Source organism: Canis aureus, chromosome 4, assembly GCF_053574225.1.
Source record: "Canis aureus isolate CA01 chromosome 4, VMU_Caureus_v.1.0, whole genome shotgun sequence".
Taxonomy (NCBI): domain Eukaryota; kingdom Metazoa; phylum Chordata; class Mammalia; order Carnivora; family Canidae; genus Canis; species Canis aureus.
In genome coordinates this window covers 45,428,197-45,452,474 of record NC_135614.1, presented here as the reverse complement: position 1 = coordinate 45,452,474, position 24,278 = coordinate 45,428,197, and the positions used below count along the sequence as shown (strand labels likewise).

The 24,278-nt window shown below is 41.8% G+C and overlaps 1 protein-coding gene and 1 long non-coding RNA gene across 11 annotated transcripts in view; one reads left to right on the top strand and one right to left on the bottom strand.

The window, feature by feature from the left end:
- Positions 1–24,278, top strand: part of TENM2 (teneurin transmembrane protein 2) — a 1,508,878-nt gene that overhangs the window by 1,351,349 nt on the left and 133,251 nt on the right. For 8 of the 9 annotated variants that reach the window (XM_077895599.1, XM_077895598.1, XM_077895601.1 and 5 more), the window contains 3 exons: positions 5,203–5,397; positions 11,167–11,367; positions 13,091–13,303. In XM_077895599.1, coding sequence (XP_077751725.1) covers positions 5,203–5,397; positions 11,167–11,367; positions 13,091–13,303 — 609 coding nt within the window. The remainder of the gene's footprint in view (positions 1–5,202; positions 5,398–11,166; positions 11,368–13,090; positions 13,304–24,278) is intronic. The other variant, XM_077895600.1, reaches the window with a different exon arrangement.
- Positions 13,217–22,896, bottom strand: LOC144312679 (uncharacterized). 2 transcript variants are annotated; one of them, XR_013378212.1, is made up of 3 exons: positions 22,709–22,896; positions 14,238–14,303; positions 13,217–13,486 (listed from the first exon to the last, which is right to left on the bottom strand). It is a non-coding gene; the product is annotated as an uncharacterized LOC144312679 (long non-coding RNA). The 2 variants fall into 2 exon arrangements; XR_013378211.1 differs by lacking the exons at positions 13,217–13,486; positions 14,238–14,303 and adding an exon at positions 20,025–20,234.

Here is a 24,278-nt window from a genome sequence, read left to right as displayed (position 1 = left end):
AATATGCCCCACCTTTGTTTTGCAGATGAGCAAAATTTCTGGTTGGCATACTATTTGGGCCCTAAGAGTGTGAACATAGTCTGCCAAGATCCATGTACTAGTTGTGGCAATCCCCACTCTTCCTCACAGTCAGATTCCCAGTGGTTGGAATTCCCCTGCAATCCCTGCAGTGTGAGATTGAGTCAGGGCTCCCACATAGCAACCCACAATGGTGGAGGATGGGGCTGGTTGTTCCCCCTGGATTCTTTTTTCTCACTAGAGGAACCAAAGGCTCTGGGAGATGTCTCTAAATGGTGCTGCCCTGGCATGGGGGAGGGGCAATGTAGTCAAATGTAGCCACTTATTTTGCCATCTACTGCAGTCTTCTCTGAGCTACAGAAAGGTCTTCAGCCTCGCCTCTGTGTTCTAGGATTCTCTTAGTGGTATCCTGCTCATGAATAGTTGTTAGTTGTTCTTCCTGTGAAAGAGAACAAAGTCAGGAAAGTGTCACTCTCTTAGTGACATAACTCTGGAATTTATTTTTGAATACAATGTTCAGTAGATGTTAAACTTTATTGTCTATCAAATGGCTTGCCATTTGCAGGGACCTACCAAAAAGTGAAACCCATCTTTCCTAACACGTTATGCTAAGCACCAAGCTAATTCCACAATCTGGATAGGCAATGGAACACCAGTTTTGGTGATGATACTGAACTTTGCTTGCTTTGCCTTTGTAACCCAATTATTACATCCTCAATTGCTTCAGGGGAATCAAGGCATCTTTATTTCTCCATCACTTTTTTTCCTATTTCACCTAACCCAGCTACTAGCATGCATTAGGTTATTCATAAATATTTGTTGACTAACTGGGAAGTAAGGTCACCAATTTTTAGTGCTATTGTGACAATTTACCCCGATTACTAGGCCCATGTATTCTCAAGTCTCTTTTCCACAAAGCTTTCAATAAGATTTCAAATGATTTTTAAAAGGTACAGTATTTGAATTTCCCTCTGCACATCTAGCCCAGCCTATAAATGACTTGGCAAGATGCAGTTATTTACTCTCTGCCTTATGATTCAAACTTTTCAACATCTCCACCTTTTCTCCAGTTATTTCCTCTACTACAAGCTCCAAGTAGATGGGACTTGTTTTACTTAAAACAGCAGATATGGGTCACTTGTCCTTTTACTTCCCACTGAGTAAATAACACTGATAATTCATTTCATCCCTTACAGAGAACTTTGGAAGAGGAAAAAAGCTCCAGCTTGATCATTAAAATGAGCTTTACGCCATTTAAGTGAATCTAAATTTTTTTTTTTTTTTTTTTTTTTTTTGTCATCAGCATGTTAACTTGTCAGTCATCAGTGGCAGTGGTAATTTATTTTTCTTCTGGGTAAGTCTTAGTGCTTCCATCTACTAGATTTAGTAAAATAAGAATAGTCACTTTGTACAAACATTTTAATTAATTTTAAATAGGAGCTTGAATGCACAATGTTCTACTCCTGTAAGCCTTAAGAAAAGGAGAAAGAGGCAGGCACATAAAACACTCCGCATGTGATTCCAGAACCACCTCCCACCCACAACCAGAGAATATTAGGGGAAGAATAACATGAGCTCTCTCCATTAGTATTATTTGATGATCTTGTGGTGGAGGTGGTGATGGTGGTGGTGGTGGTGTGTGTCTGCATGCATGTGCGCATACATGTGCACATTTGAGACATACTGAATTTTAAATTTTATTAACCCTTGAAGTCAATTTGGAGATTCAGTTTGGAATTTCAAGATGGAACATCTGTTCATTGTAAACCATGTATCAGCTATAGCTTTGAGTCCTTGCACATGTAATTGTACTTAATGTTCCCATCAATTCTGGAAGAATATTTTGAAGGTAAAATTGGGTCTCAGAGAAATGCATTAATCTGGCCAAAATCCCAAACCTGGTAAGTGACAGGCCAGGTTCTAAACCTAGATCTTTCTGACACCCAAATCTTTCTCTTTCTTGTTCTGCTCCCTATTTCCTCTGGGCAAGGTATAGAGTCAAGAGTTGTTTGTCCTATAACCTGTCAGAAAGAAATCGTGTAGAATTAGTGATAGTAAAAATACAAGAAATGTTATGAATATGAGAGGTCTTCATGTTCAGCCTTTCAAATGAGGATCAGGCTGAGACTTAAATACTGTGAGGATCTGGGTTATATCTGAGAAGGAACCAGATAATTACTCCTGAGGATGGTGCTCTCCATGCAAGTCAGCCCAGTGACCACTAGAAGGCTCCCTTCTGGCTTTTGCACTCTGCCTCAATGGCAAATGAATTACTAGAGAAATTCATTCCTCTTTAAGCTGCTTCTACTTTTTTATGTGGCATCAGGCAGGCCCATCCAGTGCCCCTGCTTTCCAGAGAACACCACAGTGTCTTGCATTTTTTACCACACTCCTGGTGAGCATGCAGCAAACATACTGAAAGAGGGCTGCATTTAGAATGTGGAGAATTCTCTGACCTCACTATTCTCCATTTATTCCCCTGAGTAATTTAAGTAGGTCACATTTTAAAATTGATTTCCCAGGCACCTGACTTTAAATAAAATCCATTCTTCCCTTCTAGACAATCCTTTTTTTTTTTTTTTTTTTTGCCACATGGAGTTTATGTAGAAGAAAAACAGTTTCAATATGAATAAATAAAATGTATATATAACTGTATAACTGTATTTTATCAGTTAATAAAAACAACACTTATTTGCTCCTTACTTTCTACCCTCTTCCACTCTTTGGGAGGAAAGAAGGTGCAGTGGGAGTCCAGTGGTGGCTATTTGATGCAACTTTTTCTGCTGTTCATGGTAGTTGGTCCACTATATAATCCTTAAGTCAGAAACAGCCCTTGGAAGCTCATTCTACTACATGTGTGGCCACCCTTCTTACTAGTTTCCTATTTCAGCCGGTGAGAGTAGAAGTGGAGTAAGAAATGATGCCAATTCTAGTCTTCCTAGTAGAAGAGATATCTTTAATTTACCTAGAGAAGAAATGGAAAGTGGATTTTTTCTCAAATGCCAATCCTGCCTTCTTGCAGGTCGCAGCTTGGGCACTACATTGAAGGTTTTGAGCCTCTGTCTTGGCTCTGGGTTACAAGATGCCATGATCACTTGATGATGTCCACAAGAGGTGCAAGGAAGGGAAAGTGGTAGTTGTGTGCACATATTTGCCATTCCTGACATAGAGCTTCGATGTTTTGTGAGGAACTGACAAGGAACAAATTTAATTTGTCTTCAAAGCCCTCTTGAAACTTTGCAAAAGCTTGTACTTTTTCTCATGCTTGTTCATATTTGCACAGTCCCTAACCTGAATCTTGGGCCCACTGGGTAGCAACTCTGGCCAGATCTCTGCTTAAGTATCCTGGGAATAGAAAGCATGCTCCCTCATTTAATGAAAGTCCAAAAAATTTTTTTTTAATAATAAAAAATAAAATAACGAGAGTCCATCCAAAATTCAACATTGCTTTGATGATGTTCTCACTTTTGATCCATTATTGTCCTGTGGTAGATTCAAAAGGATAAGAATTCTACTGGTAATTATACCCTACATAATTCTAACAACTGTTGAATTCAGGGTGGAGGGACAGATATCCCTCAATCATACATCAGCTGTTGAGATATTTTTCCTTTGGGTCAGTTTACAATTAAAGTAAAAAACATGCACTTCCTCAGAAAAAGGCTCTGTGTGTGCAGCATGAGTTCTACTCCAGAAACTGGTTTGTTTGTTTGTTTTTTCCCACACCTTCCATAAATGGCCATTTATCACTTGCCCATTACCTCCCTACCTGAGGATCTCTAAATATCAGGAACATAGGAGAAATACTTACATCAACATTGATGAAAGCAGAGCTGAAACAAAATCAGCAATGATAAACATGGTCCTGTCCTCAAGGAGTTTGCTAGAGTTCTGGGATATTAGACACTCACAGAAGGAAACTTAATTACTATAAAAACGAGACAGAAACATGACAACAGGGGATGATTGATGAGCCAGAGTGGCATTGCTGACTGCCGAGTCATCTGACGAGATGTGCCATTGCTCCACAGGACAGGGACACGGCTTGGGCTCTATGCATACATAGACATGTGAAATTCTCAGAATCTGTACATTCCAAACCTCAGGTAAACCAAGAGTCACTAAACATCTCTGTTGGTCATTTCTGAAGGTCCCTGAGTGCCAGTTCCATAGCAGGCAGTCGTATCTTCTTTTTAGGCCCAAATGAAAAACCAGGTTGGAAATTTAGGTTCTTTACAAACTGATTCTGAAATGAAAAGTCCAAAGCCTGAAAGTGGCCACTAAAATCCCATTCTTGATCTCTAAAACAGGTGAATTGACACAATTAAGGCAAAACTGGTGAAAAACCATGGTAATCTCATTCCAGGCAGTCCTCACTGATTCTCAGCCTTCTTCCTATCAACAGATGCAGGAGAGTCCCAACCAAGACAGGAACTACTAGAGATTTCTTGCTGCCTCCCTTTCTTGCTTTTCTTTCTTTTTTTTTTTTTTTTAATAATCCAGGCATATTTAGTCTATACTTTATCACACATGTCATACTTAGACATAGACCATGCTTTGTGGTCCTTATAAGGAAACTAAGGCATGAAGAGATTGTGTCAACAATGTCCCATCCTCCTTCCTTTTTAATGGGCATAAACTTGCCAGGAATAGGAACCAACTAACCAGAGGGTAAGATACTCAGCAAAACAAGTTCTGACCCCACCCTACCTGTGCCACTAAAAATAGCACATGCATCCATGTAGCTTTATCGAGGGCACAGTTGAGAGCTGGGCCAACCTGCTTTCCAAGGGGGCTCCCCCTCTTTCGAGCCTTGTGACTTTGGCCACACACTCTGACCAGTCTGCACCTCTTGGGTAAAATGGGCATCAGGATTCTATCTTCCACTTCATCAAATAATTACAATGGTTAAGTAATAAATTCCATATAGAGCACTCGATGTTGTCCCTGGCACCTAACAAGCATGGAATTGGTGGTAGCTGCTGTTATTAGTAACATTTTTGTTGTTGTCATTGTGATGGTTACTGGTTTTTTGAAGACGGCTCTACACCTCCACCACCAGTGTCCCCAGCCTAAAACATTGCAAACAAAGCTGAAATGGCAGGTAGGCTCTGCCTCTTGGACAGACACAGCCCTTCAGGCACTACCCCCTATGACCTGGTACTCTGTCTCTGGTTTTTGCAGCTGCCTGCCCCGTCCTGTGCAGTGGGAATGGACAATATTCAAAAGGGACGTGCCAGTGCTACAGCGGCTGGAAAGGCGCAGAGTGTGATGTGCCCATGAATCAGTGCATCGATCCTTCCTGCGGGGGCCATGGCTCCTGCATTGATGGGAACTGTGTGTGCTCCGCTGGCTACAAAGGCGAGCACTGTGAGGAAGGTAAGCTCCACAGAGCCAGGCTGGGCAGCAGCAAGGTGGGAGGAGGGGGGAAGTGGCTGCAGGCCCTGACTTCTACTAATGAGCCCAATCCAGGGCTCTGCATTTTGCAAAGGAAACTTCAACATTTTGCACAGAGAAACTTCAAAGGTGCTGGCTTCTGTAGACTTCTAAGGTTATAGATAACACAGGCCTGTGGTGTGGTTCTGGAAGGAATGCTTTGTTTTATTCTTCTTTATGTTAATTAGCTACTTTTCCTCTTTCAATTACTTTCTCCGCCTTTGTCTTTCAGCTCTTTGCCTGTAACTCCTCCTCCTCCCCTTCCTGCTCCTTCTTTTCTTTTTTTCCTTCTTCTCCTTCTCCTATCTTCCTTCCTCTTTTCTTCTGCTTTATTTAAAATCCTCTAATTTGGAATTACTAAAACTATCCAGAAAACAAAACAAAACCAGAATCCTTAATCTCCTTGTCTTTCCCATAGCTGGGTTTTTGTTTGGGGGTTTTGTGTTGTTGTTGTTGTTGTTGTTGTTGTTGTTGTTGTTGTTTTGAAACTGTCCCTGGTAATCTAGTACTCATATATTTCTGTATATATTTTAGGAAAACTTAATATCAGTAGAAAGCAGTCAGACTTGAAAGACAATAGGCACCCATGTCATAGGTCACACATTATTAGGTAATGTGTTACCTAAATCACACAGAACTAGAGGAGGATGGGGGTGTAGCACAGGACTGAAATTTGGTGAAATCTAAAGAGCTCAGTATAGCATGCGTTGAAGTGGCCTCTGGCACCCATGAGGAAAAGTTAGGGGTGTAATAAGCTGAATCCAATCTGAAAAAAACATGATCAGCGATGAGACTTGGTGATCCGGAAGGAGCCATGGAAGAAGGAGTGCAGAAAGAGAGAGAGGAAGAGCACCTTGCTGGAGGAGATCAGAAGCTTCAACTAGTCCTAGTCACTCTGGTTAGTGCATTCAGAAGAGTTAAAGGTATCGGACCCAGAAGGCAAGGGAACTCTGCCAACCTGCCTGCCAGTCTTCCTCTTCTATACTTGTGCTTTCAGAGTATGATCTCTGGTTGTCCATCTATTGTTTCTCCGCATAGAAAGTATCAAGCAGAGCTGGTAGGAAAGCATAAGCCCAGGTGCTGTCCATCCCTGGCCCAATCCCCAACCTTTGAATTGGCTCAGTTATTCTTTACCAGCTGAGCCACTTTCCTCTCCATCTACCTCCCCGGAGAATGTCCCCATGCAACTCCAACAGCCCTATTCCCTTCCACATTCCTAGCAGAAAAGAAAGTGTCAATCTCCCAACAAACTAAGGGAAAAAGTAAATCCCACAGCCTACTCCATTTGAAACAGCTTAAGAGGCCCACCCAGGATGCCCCCCAAAAGACTCTGTTAGGCACCACATGCCCATGTTCTCTCTCAGCTTCTCCCTGCCAAGCTGATAAGAAGGGACCTCAGGTGCTGTGAGGTTCTCAAGTGTGAGTGGATCTGTTCTCCCCTCCCACTAAGTTATGGATCTCCAGGTCTCTATAAAAAATAACCAATCATTACAGCCTTTACCACAAAGTAATGACAGTAACTTATCCTCAGATACACATACAAAAGCTCCACACTGAAATCTCCCATTTCATAGTTTTTAGAACCCTGGCTACAAAGAGTCCACTTCCATGACATTATTCTTCTAAGATTTTCCAATACATCAGCGGTAATGCCCTTAATGGGACCCAGAAGTCTGACCCCCAGATCTTCATTTGCTCAACACTCTATATATTTTTTTCCTCTATTATAAAAGGTAGCCTCCCTCCATCTGCATCATAAAACCAAATTGGGAGTTTGGATGGAGGAAGGACTGATTTAATAACCCTGCTTGAAAGGTTAAAGTTCTTAAAAGATAAATGGATTGCAGAAGGCAAAGCCGCATTTGCTGAAAACATGGGAGAGGCCAATAATATGACAAGAAAGGTTAAAACGACCTTTTGCATACATCATTTGGTGAGAACGAAATGATAGAGCAATGACATTGCCCGTCTTAGAAATTTTTTTCCCTCCAGTAAAGATTGCGCATATCTATATGAGTAGAATTCCAAGTGATTTCTCAACTTTCTTACTCTCCCAACCAGCCTTATTTAAATGTTCCGAATGAATTAACCATCCAACAAAACAAGGAAGCCACGTGGATCGTTATGAAAGGATGAAATCTCCTCTATTGATTTCTACTACCCAAAAAGAATGAACCGAGGTGATTCATATGCTGTTTTCAAAATAGGAAATGGAATCAGAAAGTCTGGATCAGCACTTTTTCTTCCATTTAGCTTTTTTATTTCTGATATTCATCATAGTCATAACGTTCAAACAATTTACCTGAAATGGCCATGGCAACGAAATCGATAGTTGCCATCCTCCATTTTTGCTGCATAAACATTGTTGTATTATTAACAGATTTGCACAAGAAAATGAAAGGATGAATTTGCGAGGTTTCATTCAATGATGTCTGGGGGAGTGGGAAGGTGATGAGTGAGGAATTGACATATTAGTTTAAGTCAGCCATGTTTTCATGTCAGTTTCATGGTTGAGTCATTTTTCAATGACATTTAACTTCATAAATGTAATTCATGGTTCTTCAGGGGTTTATAGTACATATTGTTTGTAAAACTCCTTGACCTCTTTTTTTATCCTTAGGGATAGAAATTGCATTCACAACCCTTTTTTGTCAAACCTACAGAGGGCCCAAGACTAAATGAGTTCTAATGATTTCAGCTGCCAGGGGGCTGGTGTTGTAAAGCACATGGTACTTAGCTGGTAAAGGCCACTGTCCCCCTTTTAAGTATAACACTATTTCTATTTATAAAGCTTCGTAAAATGCCATAGTCCCTCCTGCCTGCTAAAGACTCTAAGGACGTGGCCACAAGACCATCTTATGAAATTGGAACCAAATTTAAAATTCATAGTGAAACTGCTCTTCTTAAAGTCTGGATTTAGTTATGCCATAAGCTGCTGTAATTATATAGCACAAAGGACACATTTACTAGTATAACTGAAAGGGTTAGCTCATATTTCTAGATACAATAAATAATTCTTTTGATGACATTCCACTCCTGGGCTAATAAATCTCAGTGGATTTTCCTCCTTTCTTCATACTATAATTTAAGATAGAGAAGAGAAAGCTAATTTATCTGAAAGAAAAATGACATTTTCTTTTTGCTTTTTTTTCAGGGGGGTATATTACTTTTTATTTCATCTTTTTAAGAAAAAGGTTACGATATACTTTTTGAATTTTTTGAAAGCTTCTAGCTGTTGGCACCTCACCAAATGCTTTAAATAGCTAATTATAGATGGAGGGTAATTTCTGAGACACATAGCACATGAGATATCTTTGTGTCTATTTTGATTTAGCTATATTAGAAAGAGGGACAGAGAAAAAACTAAAGTTTGAGGATTTTTTCCTATTAGAGGAATATGGACAGGATTGATTCTGAATGAATTAGTTCATGCTGCGCAGATCCCAAATTACACAGTGTTTTTCCCAAAAGCAAGAAGTTGGTAGCACCTTTTCTTTCTTGTCAATTCTTTGTGGAAGTTTGTCTCGCTAACATGAATCCTTATAGAGAAGTCTGCCGTTCATTTCTGTATCAACTGTGTATTGAACACTTACTATATTTTGCTAGCTATGCTGAGCATGAGACAGACACCAAAAGCATTGCACAGCCTCTTTGTAAATGTCTTCTGTGTGTTTGAAACTTTCGATTCATTTACCTTCAGATGCATTCCACCATCCTGAGCAAATTTGAAGGTATCAGAAAGGGTTTGTATCATCAGAAGTTATAGTCCCTAAGACAATGAATATAACCTTAAAGTGATTGCAACCAGAGCAAGTAGCATCATCATAAACATCTCTAACTAATAATAAATCACTGAAATTCCCCTTCCTGAGAGTGTATTTTTTATTTCTGCTAAATCAATGGCAGCTTCTGTTTCCCCATGGCTCCAATAGTTTTGAGGTGATTTTCATAAATAATATCTTCCAGAGAAGATTCAAATGGATCAGATCAGAAACATCTCCTTACACTGAAAATACTTATTGTTGCCTCAAGAGAGATGAGCTCTTTGGAAACTTCGTGGAATACTGTGATGTCTAGTAAATCCAAATTCCTGAAGTCTGATGTCCCCCAGAATGAAATAGTCTATGGCATGGGTAATCTAAATAATGTCCTACTTAGAGCCAAGGTATTATCAATTTTAAAACCTATCATTATTTTGTATGCCATAAGAAGAAAAAAATTAAGACTAGCTACAAAAAGCTGGGACCCCAAAGGGCTGCCATCTCAGTGTCACAGGAACTATTTAGAGGCCAAAAATCTTGCATGTTTCAATCTTGGCATTGGGCAGAGAGAGAAATCAAAATCTCTGAGGATCGGAACTACAAGATGGTACACATGCACATGAGGGGCTCAGTTACAACAACAGTATGGTCCAAGAAACTTCAAGAAAGGAATTTAAAGTGGTCTCAAGCTGCTTATGCCCCCTGATGATGGCAGAAGCAAATGTTTTACTCTAGGCCAAAAGGCCTGATTTCCAGGCTGTTAAAATGAGGAAAATGTGTGTCTTAGTTAAATAAGTTGATGAGATGCCCCCCTATTTTTCTGATCCATAAGAGAATATCTGGGCTGTCTGCAGGACCACCATTCACCATTCAAACCCCACAGTGTGCAGTGCCCTCTTCTCCAGATGTCATTGCATCATTTTTCAGGAACACCTGAGGAAGTTGATCCTCCTCATCAAAACCTGTTTGCCCAAAACTGAGACTGGATGGATGTCTGAGGTGTGAGGTCACATTCCCATACAGAAAGTCCTGTTTCTAAGAACTGGCTTTTGCAGCTTATACCTCTCCTCACCCTGAGTTGATTCTACAGTGAGTCTTCAAGTTACCTACTGGATGCATATCCATTCCGAGCATTAAGATAACCAAACAATCAGACCATGAAACTGCCAAGAATGACAATGACCAAAAATATGACCATTAACTCATCTGACCAACAGTCTGAAGGAGTATCAGTGCTAGGGCCAGAGACTCACCCATTCAGGCCACTCCTGACTATATACAGGAAGGTTACCTCTTTGGGATCGTTTCCACACCAAACTTTACCTCTTCTATCCTGTTCTTTTACTAACTCCTGTGAATAGATATGTGTTTGGAGAATGAAAACTAATTTTAGACTTAGCCTAAGTGACATTTAATAAGGAAAGTGACTCACTTATGAGTTTCACTGGTTTTCTTTTTAATCCTTTGTTGCCTTCTGAAGGCAAGTATTAGTGAAGTAAGAATAAGCCTTCTTTTCCTCTCTGATAGTGAGGGATAATTCGGTTTGGGGATACATGTAGAGATATCACCAGTATTTATGTCCCAGGCTCAGAAGCTCTGATATGATTTAATTAAGGTACCAATGTTTGTAAGTACAAGGTTCTCAACATTGAAGGACACACCCCTATATCTGGTTCCTCCTAACTCTGTATGAGAAATCTCCTCTTTCTCTTACATTCTCTTCAAGTGTGAGATTTGGTGTTTGGGCAAATTAAAAAAAAAAGTCTTGAATTTTATATGGGTTGTTCTTCAAGAGACCATGTAAGTATTACCTGGGCTGCTCCATTTGCTTGCAAGGGGATAGGAGTTGGTGAATCACCAGTTACCGCAGCAGCAAGCCAGTCTTGTGGCCCATACCCCATGAGTGATCAATATTTTTACTCTTTGTTTTTGTTTTTGTTTTTTTTTTCAGTTGATTGCTTGGATCCCACCTGCTCCAGCCATGGGGTCTGTGTAAATGGAGAATGCCTTTGCAGCCCTGGCTGGGGTGGTCTAAACTGTGAGCTGGCAAGGGTCCAGTGCCCAGACCAGTGCAGTGGGCATGGCACTTACGTCCCTGACACAGGCCTCTGCAGCTGTGATCCCAACTGGATGGGTCCCGACTGCTCTGTTGGTAAGCCAAGAGGTTTCCTTCTCGCCTTTCCCAACACTCACGCCCTGTGTTCCTTCCATGAGCCCATATGGATGGGAATCTACTTTTCACACTTAGCTTGGGATAAAGGGACTTAGGCTAATTGCATAGTGCTTTTCTCACTCTCCTCTCCTCAGTCATGGAGTCTGTGATCCTGAGAAACAAACAAACAAACACACAAGACACCGCAGGTTCTTGTGCCTCGTTTGTTCCATCGCGACAAATGGATGAGGGGCCCAGGAGGGATGCTTCCATTTGCATTATAGGTTTTCTTATGTACACTCCCTAAAGGTACCAGAAAACAAAACAGAACAATTCAGTCCCAGACAAACTGAATGGAACGTCCTATAAAACAGAAAAGAGGCTCCCTTGGGGTGCTGTGTGAACATGTTATAAAGCTCTGCAATACTCCGGTGACGGGAAAATAATGAAGTTGCGCTGTACACTTTATTTTCCTAAAATTAAGAGTATGTGTCTTACCTCCCGAGTGACCCTAAAATGGAACGGTTCAACAGTTCAAGCCGGTCCCAACCTACCAGAGAATGGTTCCGTTCACAGTGACAAGTGCCTATCCAAGCGAGCGATCATCATTCCGCCCCCTTCCTCTGGGTAGTGAGACAGCTGTCAGATTGCCATGGCAATCAGGAAGGGAATGTATGTGAAGCTTTGCCTACAATGGGAAAGAAATGAATATTTCATTCCAAAAAGAAAAAAAAGAGTCAGTGAAAATGGGCTATTTTGAGACGTCTTCTCAGCCCACTCTCCTCCGGCTTCAGTGCTCATGCCGGTGGTCCAGGCCAAGGCTCTGCAGAGGATGGGGGAGGAGTAGCCCTAGAGCCAAGGCCCAACCGAGTTGCCGATATGCAGTGACTTTGAGTGAGTCACTGCCCCTCCTGATTGGGTTGTCCCTCCTCTGGCACGATGAGCCATGCCTCCCTCAGCAGTCTGTTGTAAGGATGAATGTCTGGCACGTGCTTGTCCTCGAGTGAGAGGTCTGGAACGCCAGAGAGTGTATATCTGTCTGTCTGTCTCCTTCCAAAGCACAAAAGACTTTGAGCTCCTTTGAGAAAGAGGCTGTGTAAATGCAGCACAGTCGTAGCGGTCATCATTGCCACAATGTACCAATCTGGGTGATGGGTGGATTTGCAATCATCATAGGGATAGATCTGTGGGTTCCCAAGTGGCCTTTGGTCAGTTCAGGCTCTCAACAGGGCAAAAGTCCCAGCTGGCCAGGGAGTCAGGATCCACATACATACATCTTTTCAGATGGCACCTCCTGGGTAGCTTTGCCAAACTGGATGGCCATTGTCTGACCTCCTCCTGGGATGGCCTCGAGCTCTAGAACAGTGGTTCTCACACTCTAGTGCACATCAAAACCACCTGCAGGACTTGTGAAAACAAATTTCTGAGCCCCTCCCAGAGTTTCTAATTCAGAAGGTCCAAGCAAGGCACAAGAATTTGCATTCCTACCAAGTCCTGGGTGACAGTGATGCTGCTGGTCAAGGGACCCCACTGTGAGAATCACTGCTCTAGAAACCACGTAACAATTAATACCTAGCCCAGTGGAGAGACAGGCCTCCCAAGGGGACACACCTGCTGGACCTTAGGGCCTGCTTCAGAGACCCAGGCCATGGGTGTGGTCTGGCCTCCAGCAAAGGGTTTTGCCAGCTGTGGTGTTGAGCTGTAATCATTGTTTTTCTTCCAGAAGTGTGCTCAGTAGACTGTGGCACTCACGGCGTCTGCATCGGGGGAGCCTGCCGCTGTGAAGAGGGCTGGACAGGCGCAGCTTGTGACCAGCGCGTGTGCCACCCCCGCTGCATTGAGCACGGGACCTGTAAAGATGGCAAATGTGAATGCCGAGAGGGCTGGAATGGTGAACACTGCACCATTGGTAGGCAAACGGCAGGCACCGAAACAGGCACATATTGCTTTATTTTCATAAATCGTAGATCTATAGTGATGGTCGTGCATTGCAACTGGCTGTTCCTTCAGGGGCATGAGTGCTCTACAACATTCCTGCTGCCTCTCCAAATCTTCAGGGGCTAAGGAAGGGGAAAGCAACGTCCTCAACTAGAAAACGCTTTCCTTTCTTTCCAGAATTCTAGATTGGGAGGCAAGGAACAAAATCAGATAAAATCCATTCAAATTACTGATTTGGGGAGGGAGAAATGCACACGCATGGGAAATTGTCAGGACCTAGAGGTTTCAAGCACCCACATGACTGTGGTCTGCAAGTCTCCCCTTTTTGGATAATCCACCAGCTGGCTGGATCACTGGATCCCTGCTTGCTGGCAACAGTTGAACTCACTTCATTTAGACCAGGTTAGATACAGGCAAGACTCCCAAGTTTCCTAGATAGCCAGGTACCACTGGAATAGGTGTGAGCACCCTTGTCCCAAGACAAGGCATCACCCTTGGGCTCCTGACCCTCCCTATCACCACCACCATCGTTCAACATCTCCTCTGGTACCATGTCATTCTCACTTAGCCACTTTTCTACATAAGTTTCTCAAATGAGATTTTTTTTTTAAGGTTATTTTCTTTCTAGAGAAGTAATAGTTTCCAAGTTTCTTCAGTTTTGCTTTTAATTATTTTTTGTCAATATTGTGGTTTGGGGTAGGACAATACTGGATTGAATATATCCAATTATCCCTTTGAGGAGATGGAAGCCAACTGCTCTTTGGTTTTCCAAATGCCTCAGTCAGTTACAAAGCGGTCAACCTGAATATCAATTTACCTCTAGTTATTACTTTCATTGGATTGAGTTCTTTGTCAAGCTGGCTAATCCACTCACTTGCAAGGAAATTCTCAGAGAAGTTTCCAGGCAAACTACTGTCTTGCCCCCCAGTTACCTTTGAATCTGGCCATCAAGTCTGGGGTCTTCCCTTCTATCCTAGCCCAGTCAACAGATTGGCTACCTGGAGGGAGAGACAGGGTTAGGAGCTTGTCCAAGGCTGACTCATGAGGTCAGACTCAATTTCCCATGCTGTTCATTTGAGTGGTAAACAGAGATAAAATGTACTCTGCATTAGATTTACCCCAGTTCCATCTAATTGGGCATCTGAGGGGCAGCGTGCCAATCCAGGCCATGACTGTAGCACTGGGACCCTGCCGGGACAGTCTGTTGGCAGTGAATTGTTTTTGCAATCTCTCAAATGATGCTCCAGATCCTGCTTCCCTGCAGCTGCTTTCATCTTCTGTTCCCTGCAGAGTCTGGGGGATAATTCAGAAAACTCTCAAGGGAGGGATGCGTGTAGCCCAGTTTACAATTCGTACCAATAGCTTCCACTCTTCAGGGGCATTCCTCTTGATGTACTTTTGCATGCCCAGTGTGATTTAAAGACTTTCCCTCAACCCCACAGCTCCATTGGTCCAGTCCTCCCTCCCTCAAAAATAGAGCTCTTGCCAACCAATAACCTGTAGATAGAAAATCCTCCTTGCTTTCAATTCACACCATCTAGCCTCACCTCCCCTTTGCACTCCCTTTCACGTCTGCTTTGGGTTTGCTGCCCCTACAGTGATGGCTGCTGGCTCTCCCCTAGCTGCAACTTATCTTCAATCTGGGAATAGCTCACAATAGTACAACCCAGATGGATTGAAACAGAGTATGGATAGCTATGGCTGATGGGGCCATCGCTGATCTGCTGGCTATTTTTTTATGGCTTACAAGCCAAGAGTAGTCTTTACATAGATAAAGTGTTGAAAAAAGTGAAAAGAGATCTTTGCTGACACATGACAATTAAAGGAAATTCAAATTTCAGTGCCTATTAAACAAAATGTTTTTCGAGGATAGCCACTCCTATTCATTGATATGTTGTCCGCTTATACACTCCGTCTTAGTGCTGAGTCATTGCCACAGAGACCACATGGTCCACAGAGCCACTCATGACCTGGCCCTTTACAGGAACAGTCAGCCAACCCCTGAATGAGAAAGTTGCACAGGTCTTGATAAAGAAAGTCGAGAAAAGAGGCTGGTCAACATTCATTTTGGGAACAGGCCCCTAGCTGTGATCTGAAGGCTGTCAGAGGAAAGCACATGGTCCAGTGTTGGGAATGGAGAGAAAGTAATTGAGTGGAAGTGTCTCTGGCACCTTTGAAGATGAAATGGGATGATGGCACCTCTAGTCTGGGTAGGATATGGTGAGGATGTGGCCAGCAAGAGAACACAGGAGATGTTTTGTTCTAGCAGCACTTAGGGTGAGCTGAATCAGGGAAAGATGTCTCTACTACTCGAAGGTCTGGTTCAAGTTTCACACATGCATGTGCTGACATGCATCAGCTCTCGGGAGACATAGAGAATGTGCAAATTCATGTCAGGTAAAGCTACCAAAATGAAGGGAGTGGGACCCAGGGAAGTCTCTTGTTCAGAACTATGATTTCTTATGACTGCATGAGTTTGCACGATGTAATTTATAAAGATATTTGTCACCAAAGTCTCTTTTTGTGAGAAATTAGGGCTCCCTGATTTCATTTGTCGGATAGGTGCTGTATCCTCATGGTTATGTTCACTGGGACTTGCTCTTAAAAAGCCAAACAATACCTTGGCTGGTGAGATTTGCTATTCAGAATCTCGAGGTGTTTGGACGCACATAATTGCTTCTCTTGCTTTTCAACCTCTGGCCCCTGAGCTGCTATGTGGAGTTTTAGACTTTTATTTTGAGCAGATACTCCTGTCAATTCATTTTAAGTAAATGCCACATTTACAAGCCCAGAATTGGTCCTCCTCAGGGATACTGACAGAAAGAAAGAGAGGCTTTTTGGTCCTTTCTAAGCAAAGCCTCAAACACTATTTTGAAAATAGAAAACAAATAAGAATGAAATGGCACCCAGTCTGCAAACAATGCATTAGGAGATTTGGGTGAGGCATAGCCTGAGTGGTTAGTGTTGGGGTACTAGAGTTGTCTGCAGCCTATTTTCAAAACATTGTAGTGAGAGGTGGTTTTCTTAGGATCATTGAAACCATCAACTGAACAATTAACATGAGCACTTGGGGATTACATTTATTGTGCTGAAGGAAGCAAGAAGATTGATGCAGGGTTGAGGGGGTGGGGGCAGGAATGAGGATAAAAATACAGACTTCTAAAATCCAAACCAGTAAGATCTATCTATGTTTGGTCAAATGCGTTTCCATAATTTTCAACTGGATTATAATCTTTTTATATTTGGAAATTTAGTATATATTGCTAAAGATTTAAATATCAGGTATAACATTTCAACACTAACTGTTAGAGTTAGCATTTTGGTAGACTGGATTCTACCGAGTAATAATTTTTATATTACATTTTTCTAACAAGTTAAATGTAAGGTATGGCTAAAACCTACAGAATTGCACAGATAAGAACTATGCTTTGAATCCAAATGAGCCACAATTCATGTTTATCTTTGGAATATTTTAGTATTATTTGGAAAGGCTGCAGTTTACTCTTATGAATAAATCAGAAAGCGCGTTGTGTGGCTAGATTAGTTTTATTCTTTAAACATAATCCTAAAATGGATTGTTGTTTCTGTCACCCACCACCCTTTACTAAACTGGGGATTGTACTTTAGAAACCCATCCAGACACTATACCCCCAGGGCATAAAAGGGCTACAGAATAGGTTAAAAATCACTGTAAACTATAGTAAACACAGATAAGTGTCTATTGTAAAGAGGTGGAGTAATTGTTAGTGTGCTCTGCGGAATAGTTGAGCGAGAAGTACGAGGAGAAATAACATTTTGCCAGAGAATGCAAGGAGGGAAACTAAATGCTAATTAGGGGTTGTTGCTATTATCTCCTGAATGTGGGCCGTCCAGACATCGGCTCTGAATAATACAAACAAATGCACCCACGGAATAAATCCGCCAATACCAACCCTAGGTGAACTGTTTGATATCTGGGTAGTGAACAATGCCTGTAATGCTTATTACAACTTGTTTATTTTGACTGTGTGGTCCTGACTTCCAGTTGCATTTCAGAATCATGAGGACTCGATTTCTAGGACCGTGTGGGACTGAGTGACCTGCCATGTGCCACAAGTCAGAACAGTTTTCTTTTCCCTCTATTGCACTGGGGCCCTTCTATTTTTCCTCTTTAATTGGTTGGGGAAAGAAATTGGTTCTTGTGATGTTAATAAGGAAAATGAATCTTTACCCAAGGTAAAACCAGCCGTGCGACAATCTGATGTGCTGATTAAGTGATTGTCATCAGAAGTAGACAGGGTCACAGTCCAAGAGGGAGAGAGCCTGAGAACTACAGGGAACAAGATGGGAAGGAAGTGACTATCAAAATTAACCGACTTCAGACTGAGTACAGCTGCTTCTGCATCTCATTCCAGTTTCATTCTAAGTTATGGAAACATTTTTCTTGTAGCTATTATCCTTGAACATTCGAGTTTTCATGACTCCACAATGAGATCAAGTTGAGATGAAATTAGCCAGAGTAGAGCCATCCTTACCACCAGGTCTGTGGGAGCAGCTAATTCTCTGATTGGTTAATTAACCTATTCCTCCGGGGGCTCTTATTAGAACCTCTGCTAACAGCTCCATTCTTTTTTGAAGTGAAAACCTAAAGGGATAGTCTTTCATTGTTAAAAATTATGGACAAACTTTTAGCGAAGTTCCACTTCTGATTGTCCCCCCCACAACTTGGCCAAAATGTGAGCAACAACATGCCCAGAAGTTCTCTTTGAGTTTAGGTCAGGCAACCTACCCAGCTTTCCTACTCAGACTCAGAGCAAGGACCAGAAGGTAGAAGTTACAGGATCACCTTTGCAACTCACTCCAAAAAGTGAAATAAAATGAAAAGAGAAAATTGCCTTATAAGGAATCAGATTCTCATTAGTCAAAGTGTTTACTATCTTGGCCTGGGTGTTGAAGAAGGGCTTTAAGCATCAGGTGGAAAATAGACTACAGAGATAGACATAAGGCTCACCCCAACTTAATAGCTCGACCATTCTGTAGTTTAAGTGGAAAAAATTTTTGTATTGTTTCCTATGTGACTTAGTAATATGCGCCCATGTAAGGAGCTCCCATCAAAAAAGAGAAGGGAGGCGAGGCGCCTGGGTGGCTCAGTCAGTTAAACATCTGACTCTTGGTCTTGATCTCAGCTCAGGTCTTGATCTCAGGGTCATGAGTTCAAGCCCCATGTTGGGTTCCATGCTGGGCCTCAGTGTTTTAGTTCGGTGGGGAGACAGTCACTTGGAGCATTCATGTACCATACCTTTAATGTTTTAGAGGGTCTTTTGATGTGCTAGCCTGTGGCCCACAGTGCCAGGGCCAGACCCAATGAGTAAATAGCTTAATATGAAGTGTTACTGACTTCACAAGAGCATAGAACTAAAACAGTTTGGAACTCTTTTAACAAACCCATGGGTGAGTTACCATGAAGAAGACTCTACACTCAAAGGAAAACACGTAGAAATAAGAGCTGTTGGGAAAAAAGAGGGGGGATGCTCTACCCTAGTTGTAAGTAGTGAGTGCTCTGTCACTTGAGATTTTACAAAGAATCAACTGTTCAACTTATTAAGAACCAGTTCCTCCCAAGTTTCTGATTCTTGGGTCCCCCAAAATGCCCTCAAGACCTTACATCAAAAGGAGAGGAACACAAAGAGGGCCCTAGAGATCTGAGCTCCCATAGATATCTGTGATGGATACTATCCCATCACTCACTATCTGATTTGCTATGGTGTCATGAAGAATAAATTGATGGAGGTTGGGAGAGACCTGTGTTGTGGGCTTGACTCTGCCATGAACATTCTGGGTGCTTTTGCTGTAGTCACCCACCTTCCCACCCTCAGTTTCTTCCTGCAGCAAATGAGGGGGTTGGACCACATAACTGCTTTCCAGAGTGTAGTCCACAAATGTGAAATACTTTTTGTGTGGATGTGCAAATATATTTTATTGAATAGTTACATATTTGTTTTTAAAAATTGTTTTTAAAAATACATATTTGGGAAAGCTATGACTAGCTCATTAAACTCATAATTATACTGGTATTATTGCATAGGGATATGGCAAAAGTGAGTAGCAATATCAGGCCTGAGTAAATTTAAGGAAAAATATTAAGTAAATAACAGTGAAGATATTTCAAATATCATGAATGCAATATGTGATTGGCTGAATTTAGAACACACTTGGGGGCAGCCTGGGTGGCTCAGCGGTTTAGCGCTGCCTTCAGCCCAGGGCCTGATCCTGGAGTTCTGGGATCGAGTCCCACGTGGGGGTCCCTGCATGGAGCCTGCTTCTCCCTCTGCCTGTGTCTCTGCCTCTCTCTCTCTCTCTGTCTCTGTGTGTGTCTCTCATGAATAAGTAATTAAAATCTTAAAAAAAAAAAAAAAAAAAAAGGAACACACTTGGATGAGATGATCTCTAGGGACTGGTCCATCTCCTGAATTCTAGTGCTTTGATGCAAAACTATATGAATGGGCCACTCTAACACTATCAAGCCTTTCTCTTTTCTGTAAGGCTCAGGGAGGACTTCCAGGTAGGATCCCATAAAACACACTTTACCTAAAGGACTAGATACCATGTAGTATTGGCTTAGGGATAGTCAATAGTACTTGTTTGTTAGTTTCTGCTTCTGCTCATCTCAGGTCCAGTTTATATCAGTTTACCTAAGAAATTTTTTCTCTGCATTGAGAAACTTCCTTCCATAGTCTGAATAATCAGAGTCCACTTTATTCCTTTATATTTGTGTTTGTTGATTTAAAAAAATATGGTATTAAGTAGAGGTTCATCTATTTATATCCCTTTACTTGGACTCAGGGCAATGCAAGCATTATAAAGCACTTAAGATACAAGCTTATTTTTCAGTCGGCCTGAGATCAGATCCTGGCAGGTTTCCTCATCTTTCTGTGTCTCAGTTTCTTTGTCTGCAAATGGGAAAACAAGAGATGAGCTACCTCATTGGGTTATATGCAACGTATAGACACCGTGCCTACCATAAAGTAAGAGCCAAACAAATGTGAGCTAATATCATCGTCATCATCATTATCGTCATTATCATCCCCCAGCCTCATCACAACCACCATTATCTATTACCAATGTAAGATAAAAGCAAGGGAAGATCATCCAAATAAATTTCTCAGTAAGACATTTTGCTACCTTCCAACCTCCCTTTCATATATCTGCCTCCAAACCATTGAACAGTTAGCAGTGTTTCAAAAATAACACCTACCCACTATCATGTTCCCAAGCAAAGTTTTGTTCTGTAACTCGCTGGCATCTGCTTCTTACAGAGAAACATAAACTGGCTCTCTTACCTGGAATTGAACCTGTTTATTTTACCAAACAGCCCAATTATATATGGAATCAAACATCTGAATATCCTTACGTTAATGGAGGCTTATTGTGAAATTGGGGTTTGCTACTTTCAACCAAAATTTCTCCAACTAAACTTCTTGGACACATTCCCGAGAAGCCAAGAGGTCTATGAGAATTTGTTTTTAATTCTGGGTTTCATTTTTATAATAAGTACAGTTCAAAAGAAAAGTCTTTTCCTTTGATGTATTAGTTTGGAATTATGTTATTGTTGAATAGAATAAAACTTCAGTTCTTTTAAGCCAGCATTTCTCAAACTAGGGACCACAGACATACTCTAGAAGAGTTTGGAAAGACACTTTCTTTAAGAAGGAACCTGGCATTTTTCACATTGAGGCTGCTGTCAGGTCAGTGTCTCTTAGGGTTCCTTGTGCTGGTCTCTCCTTTTCTGATTCTAGGCTCCAAGATTATATTTATACTTGTACTCTGTACATCAAGGAATAATTCAGGAGGCTCAACTTTGAACTCAGTTGAGTCACACGTGCCTTTTGGAGACTCAAGAATTGCAGTGATTGTCCCTACCCAACCCAATGAACTGCACAATTACCCTCAATCCTCCCGTGTTGCAATTGCATGACTCCTCGGAGCAACTCCCATTGGTAACATCTGGGGATTTTTTGCAATTCCTTGGTTCATCTCCTGGGTATCAGGAACCACACTGAGTATCCCAGATGTTCATGTAAGGAACAGATTTTGTATTTCCTCCCAAGTTGCCTGCCTAAAGGGGTTCAATCTTACACCAACCACTTCTTTCATATCACTCTATTTCACAAGCTCTTTTTACAAGTCTTGTCTTTATTACTTTTGGAAAACAGGGTACCATCATTTTGAAAACCCTCCACCGTCAGGGTTTATTGATTTCCTCCTCATCCTTTTCATCGTGCATTTGAATGCATCATTATAAGCAGACTCACAGAAGGCCACCATGTCATTGACCATCTCTGAGCTTTTCCCTTCATGGATAATAAAGAAAAAAATCACGTGAAATTGCAACTAGGAGAAAGTTACGTATTTCATCATAACCACTCTCAGGATAATTAGAATGGATTAAATTACAAGAGAAAATGCATTTAGCTAATCTTTCCTCTAATTAAAAAAATATCCGTAGTTTTAAATAAAGCGTTTGTTTTTAAAAACATATTTTCATTGTAATCAATAAGGAGGAGGCCTATTTGGTCCTCAGTGATAGAAGGCGACATCTGCAAAGTAATTAAAAGCTACTAGCCAGTGAGTTTTTTATTAATAAGATCCTTAAGGAGCCTACTCAGTCTTTCCCTATGGCTTTCACCATGAGATTCCCCACAGACGACCTCATTCGTGGTCCATGGTGGTATAACTCTCTTTCTGTTCCCAAATCAGTGAAGATGTGGTTGACTCCTCCTAGCCAACAAGTGTCAAGTGAGGAGATTAATGTAGCCAAGGTTTTCATACTTTTCCAAGTGAGCTGGGATGATAGTCAAAACAAGATGGGTAGGTGACATGAGACATTCATAAAATAGAATAGGGATAGTGTGTACTAGCCCATCATAGGTTATATTCCAAGACTGACACCACTCAAATCACCCCAAACCCTAAAAATCAGCCTTATATATAAGGAATCACTCACATCACCTCTCCAATTTTATGGCTCATCCCAACCATAAAGCTCACTCCCCACTCTCATCCCAAACATGAAGTTTCTGGGGGTGTCTCACATGCTCATGGTCAGCCTATTCAGATTTCTCAAGCTTGGTCCCCTCACAGAGGCCTACTGTTTACAAATTCACTTCAGAGGAGCCCTATAGTATTCTCTCTACTGCAGGGGTACACCAACCAGTATTCTCAGTGCCCATTCACCTCAAGTCCTGTTGTATTTCCACAGTGAAGGAGAGACCACCACACCCAGGGATCTTTATCAGCACATTCCATCTTCCTTTGAGAAAACAGCTGTTCCATGTTTTGCCTATAGCACCTCTCTCATCCATCAAGATTTTGTCCCAGGGCTGGGCTATCGAATAGGCAACACCAGATCTTTTTGTTTCCTCACCTTCCCTCACCTTCATACATCCTCCACAGACCCAAGGGTGGTGGGGGATTTTCATGTGTTCTTCAGACACACTCAGGTTCTAAATTCCAATTCAGATCAGTTAGGACCCCTATCGTCTACACATTCCCCGCTCTTTGAGAAAGACTCCTTGTTCCTTCTTGTTTAAGTGAAGGGTTGCTTCCATTTTCAGCCAGTTCAACCACAAGGAAAAAACAAATACCCTGTGATCTCCCACCCTCATTCTAATTGTGTCACAAAAGAAGTGGAAAGGCAAATGCTTCCATATCCCTTAGACTCCAGGTTTCCAGCAATTTCGGGCCTGGCTCTTTGAGGTGGCTTACTCTAATCGTGCATGACATCTAGCGCCACACAGCACAAACCATACACTACAAAAACTATATCCTGCCAGACCCCAGGGAAAAGAAGGGTTAATTGATATTCTAGAGACAGAGAGTCCCACAAAATTGCTGTCCAGAGGGATTTAAATTGCTGAGAATCCTGGCCCACAGATTCCAAATTTAGCTGCAGCAGCACCTGGTCAAATTAGCAGTGAAGTTGGTTAGAACTTGGCTCAGAAGGGTCATCTGTCTAAGCTGTAAGCAGAGTGATGGGCTCTGATAAGTGTGAATTGCATTTCTTTATTTTTAAAATTATGCTTGTACTTCAAGAGGGATTGCCAGACAGCCCTGTCTAGTTGTCTAGAAACAATGCCAGGGGGTGGGGGCTCCCAGAGATTATAGAATAACCACCTCACAAGCACAGAGGAAACGTTTGTACCTGATTTTATTCCAACAAGTTAGCAAGCTGTCAATCACCAGCCGAGCTACTGCACTGAAACACGCTCTCTCTAATGACATGAAACTCAAGGCAGTGGCTTCTGCTTTGCTGGCAACAGGCAGTGAGATTGTTTCTCTACCTTAGGTGTATGTGAGCCCAGGAAGCCCAAATGTCACTGTTGATAGCAATTCCCTTGAATAGGGAGAGAGATTGAAGAAGATATTAGAGGTGGTAAGAGAAACAAGCTTTTTCCTATTAATCCAGGGAATGCAAGCAAGTTGAGTTGGGTCCCTTAAGCGTGTTGCTATCTGCTTCTCGCCATACTTTGAATATGAACTAATTTAACTTTTTATTTCCATTTAATGGGACCAAGAAAGATCTGTATGCCTTCACGTACAGACCTGTCCTCTGGGGGTCTGACAGAGTAAATGTTATCATATCATCCAGAAGCCTAGCACAGAAACTAGTCTACCCAGAATTAAGCACCTTGAAACACATAGTACACATCAACACCCACTCCAAACTCCCATTATTACCCGTGTTATGCTTGTAGAATGTAACATCTTCCTTCCTTGCTAACTATTAACAGTCGTTGCCAGTGCTTTACTATTGTAGTTATTATACATTCACAAGGTGGGGCTGATGAGGGGAATTACGTAGCACAGGGGTTAAATGCATGAGTTTTGGAATCAAACAGACCTCGTTTCAAATCCAGCCTCCATCAGCTGCGAGCTGGGCGAACCAAAGGTTATAGATCTATCTCTAGTACCTCCATTTTTCCCTTCTGTAAATT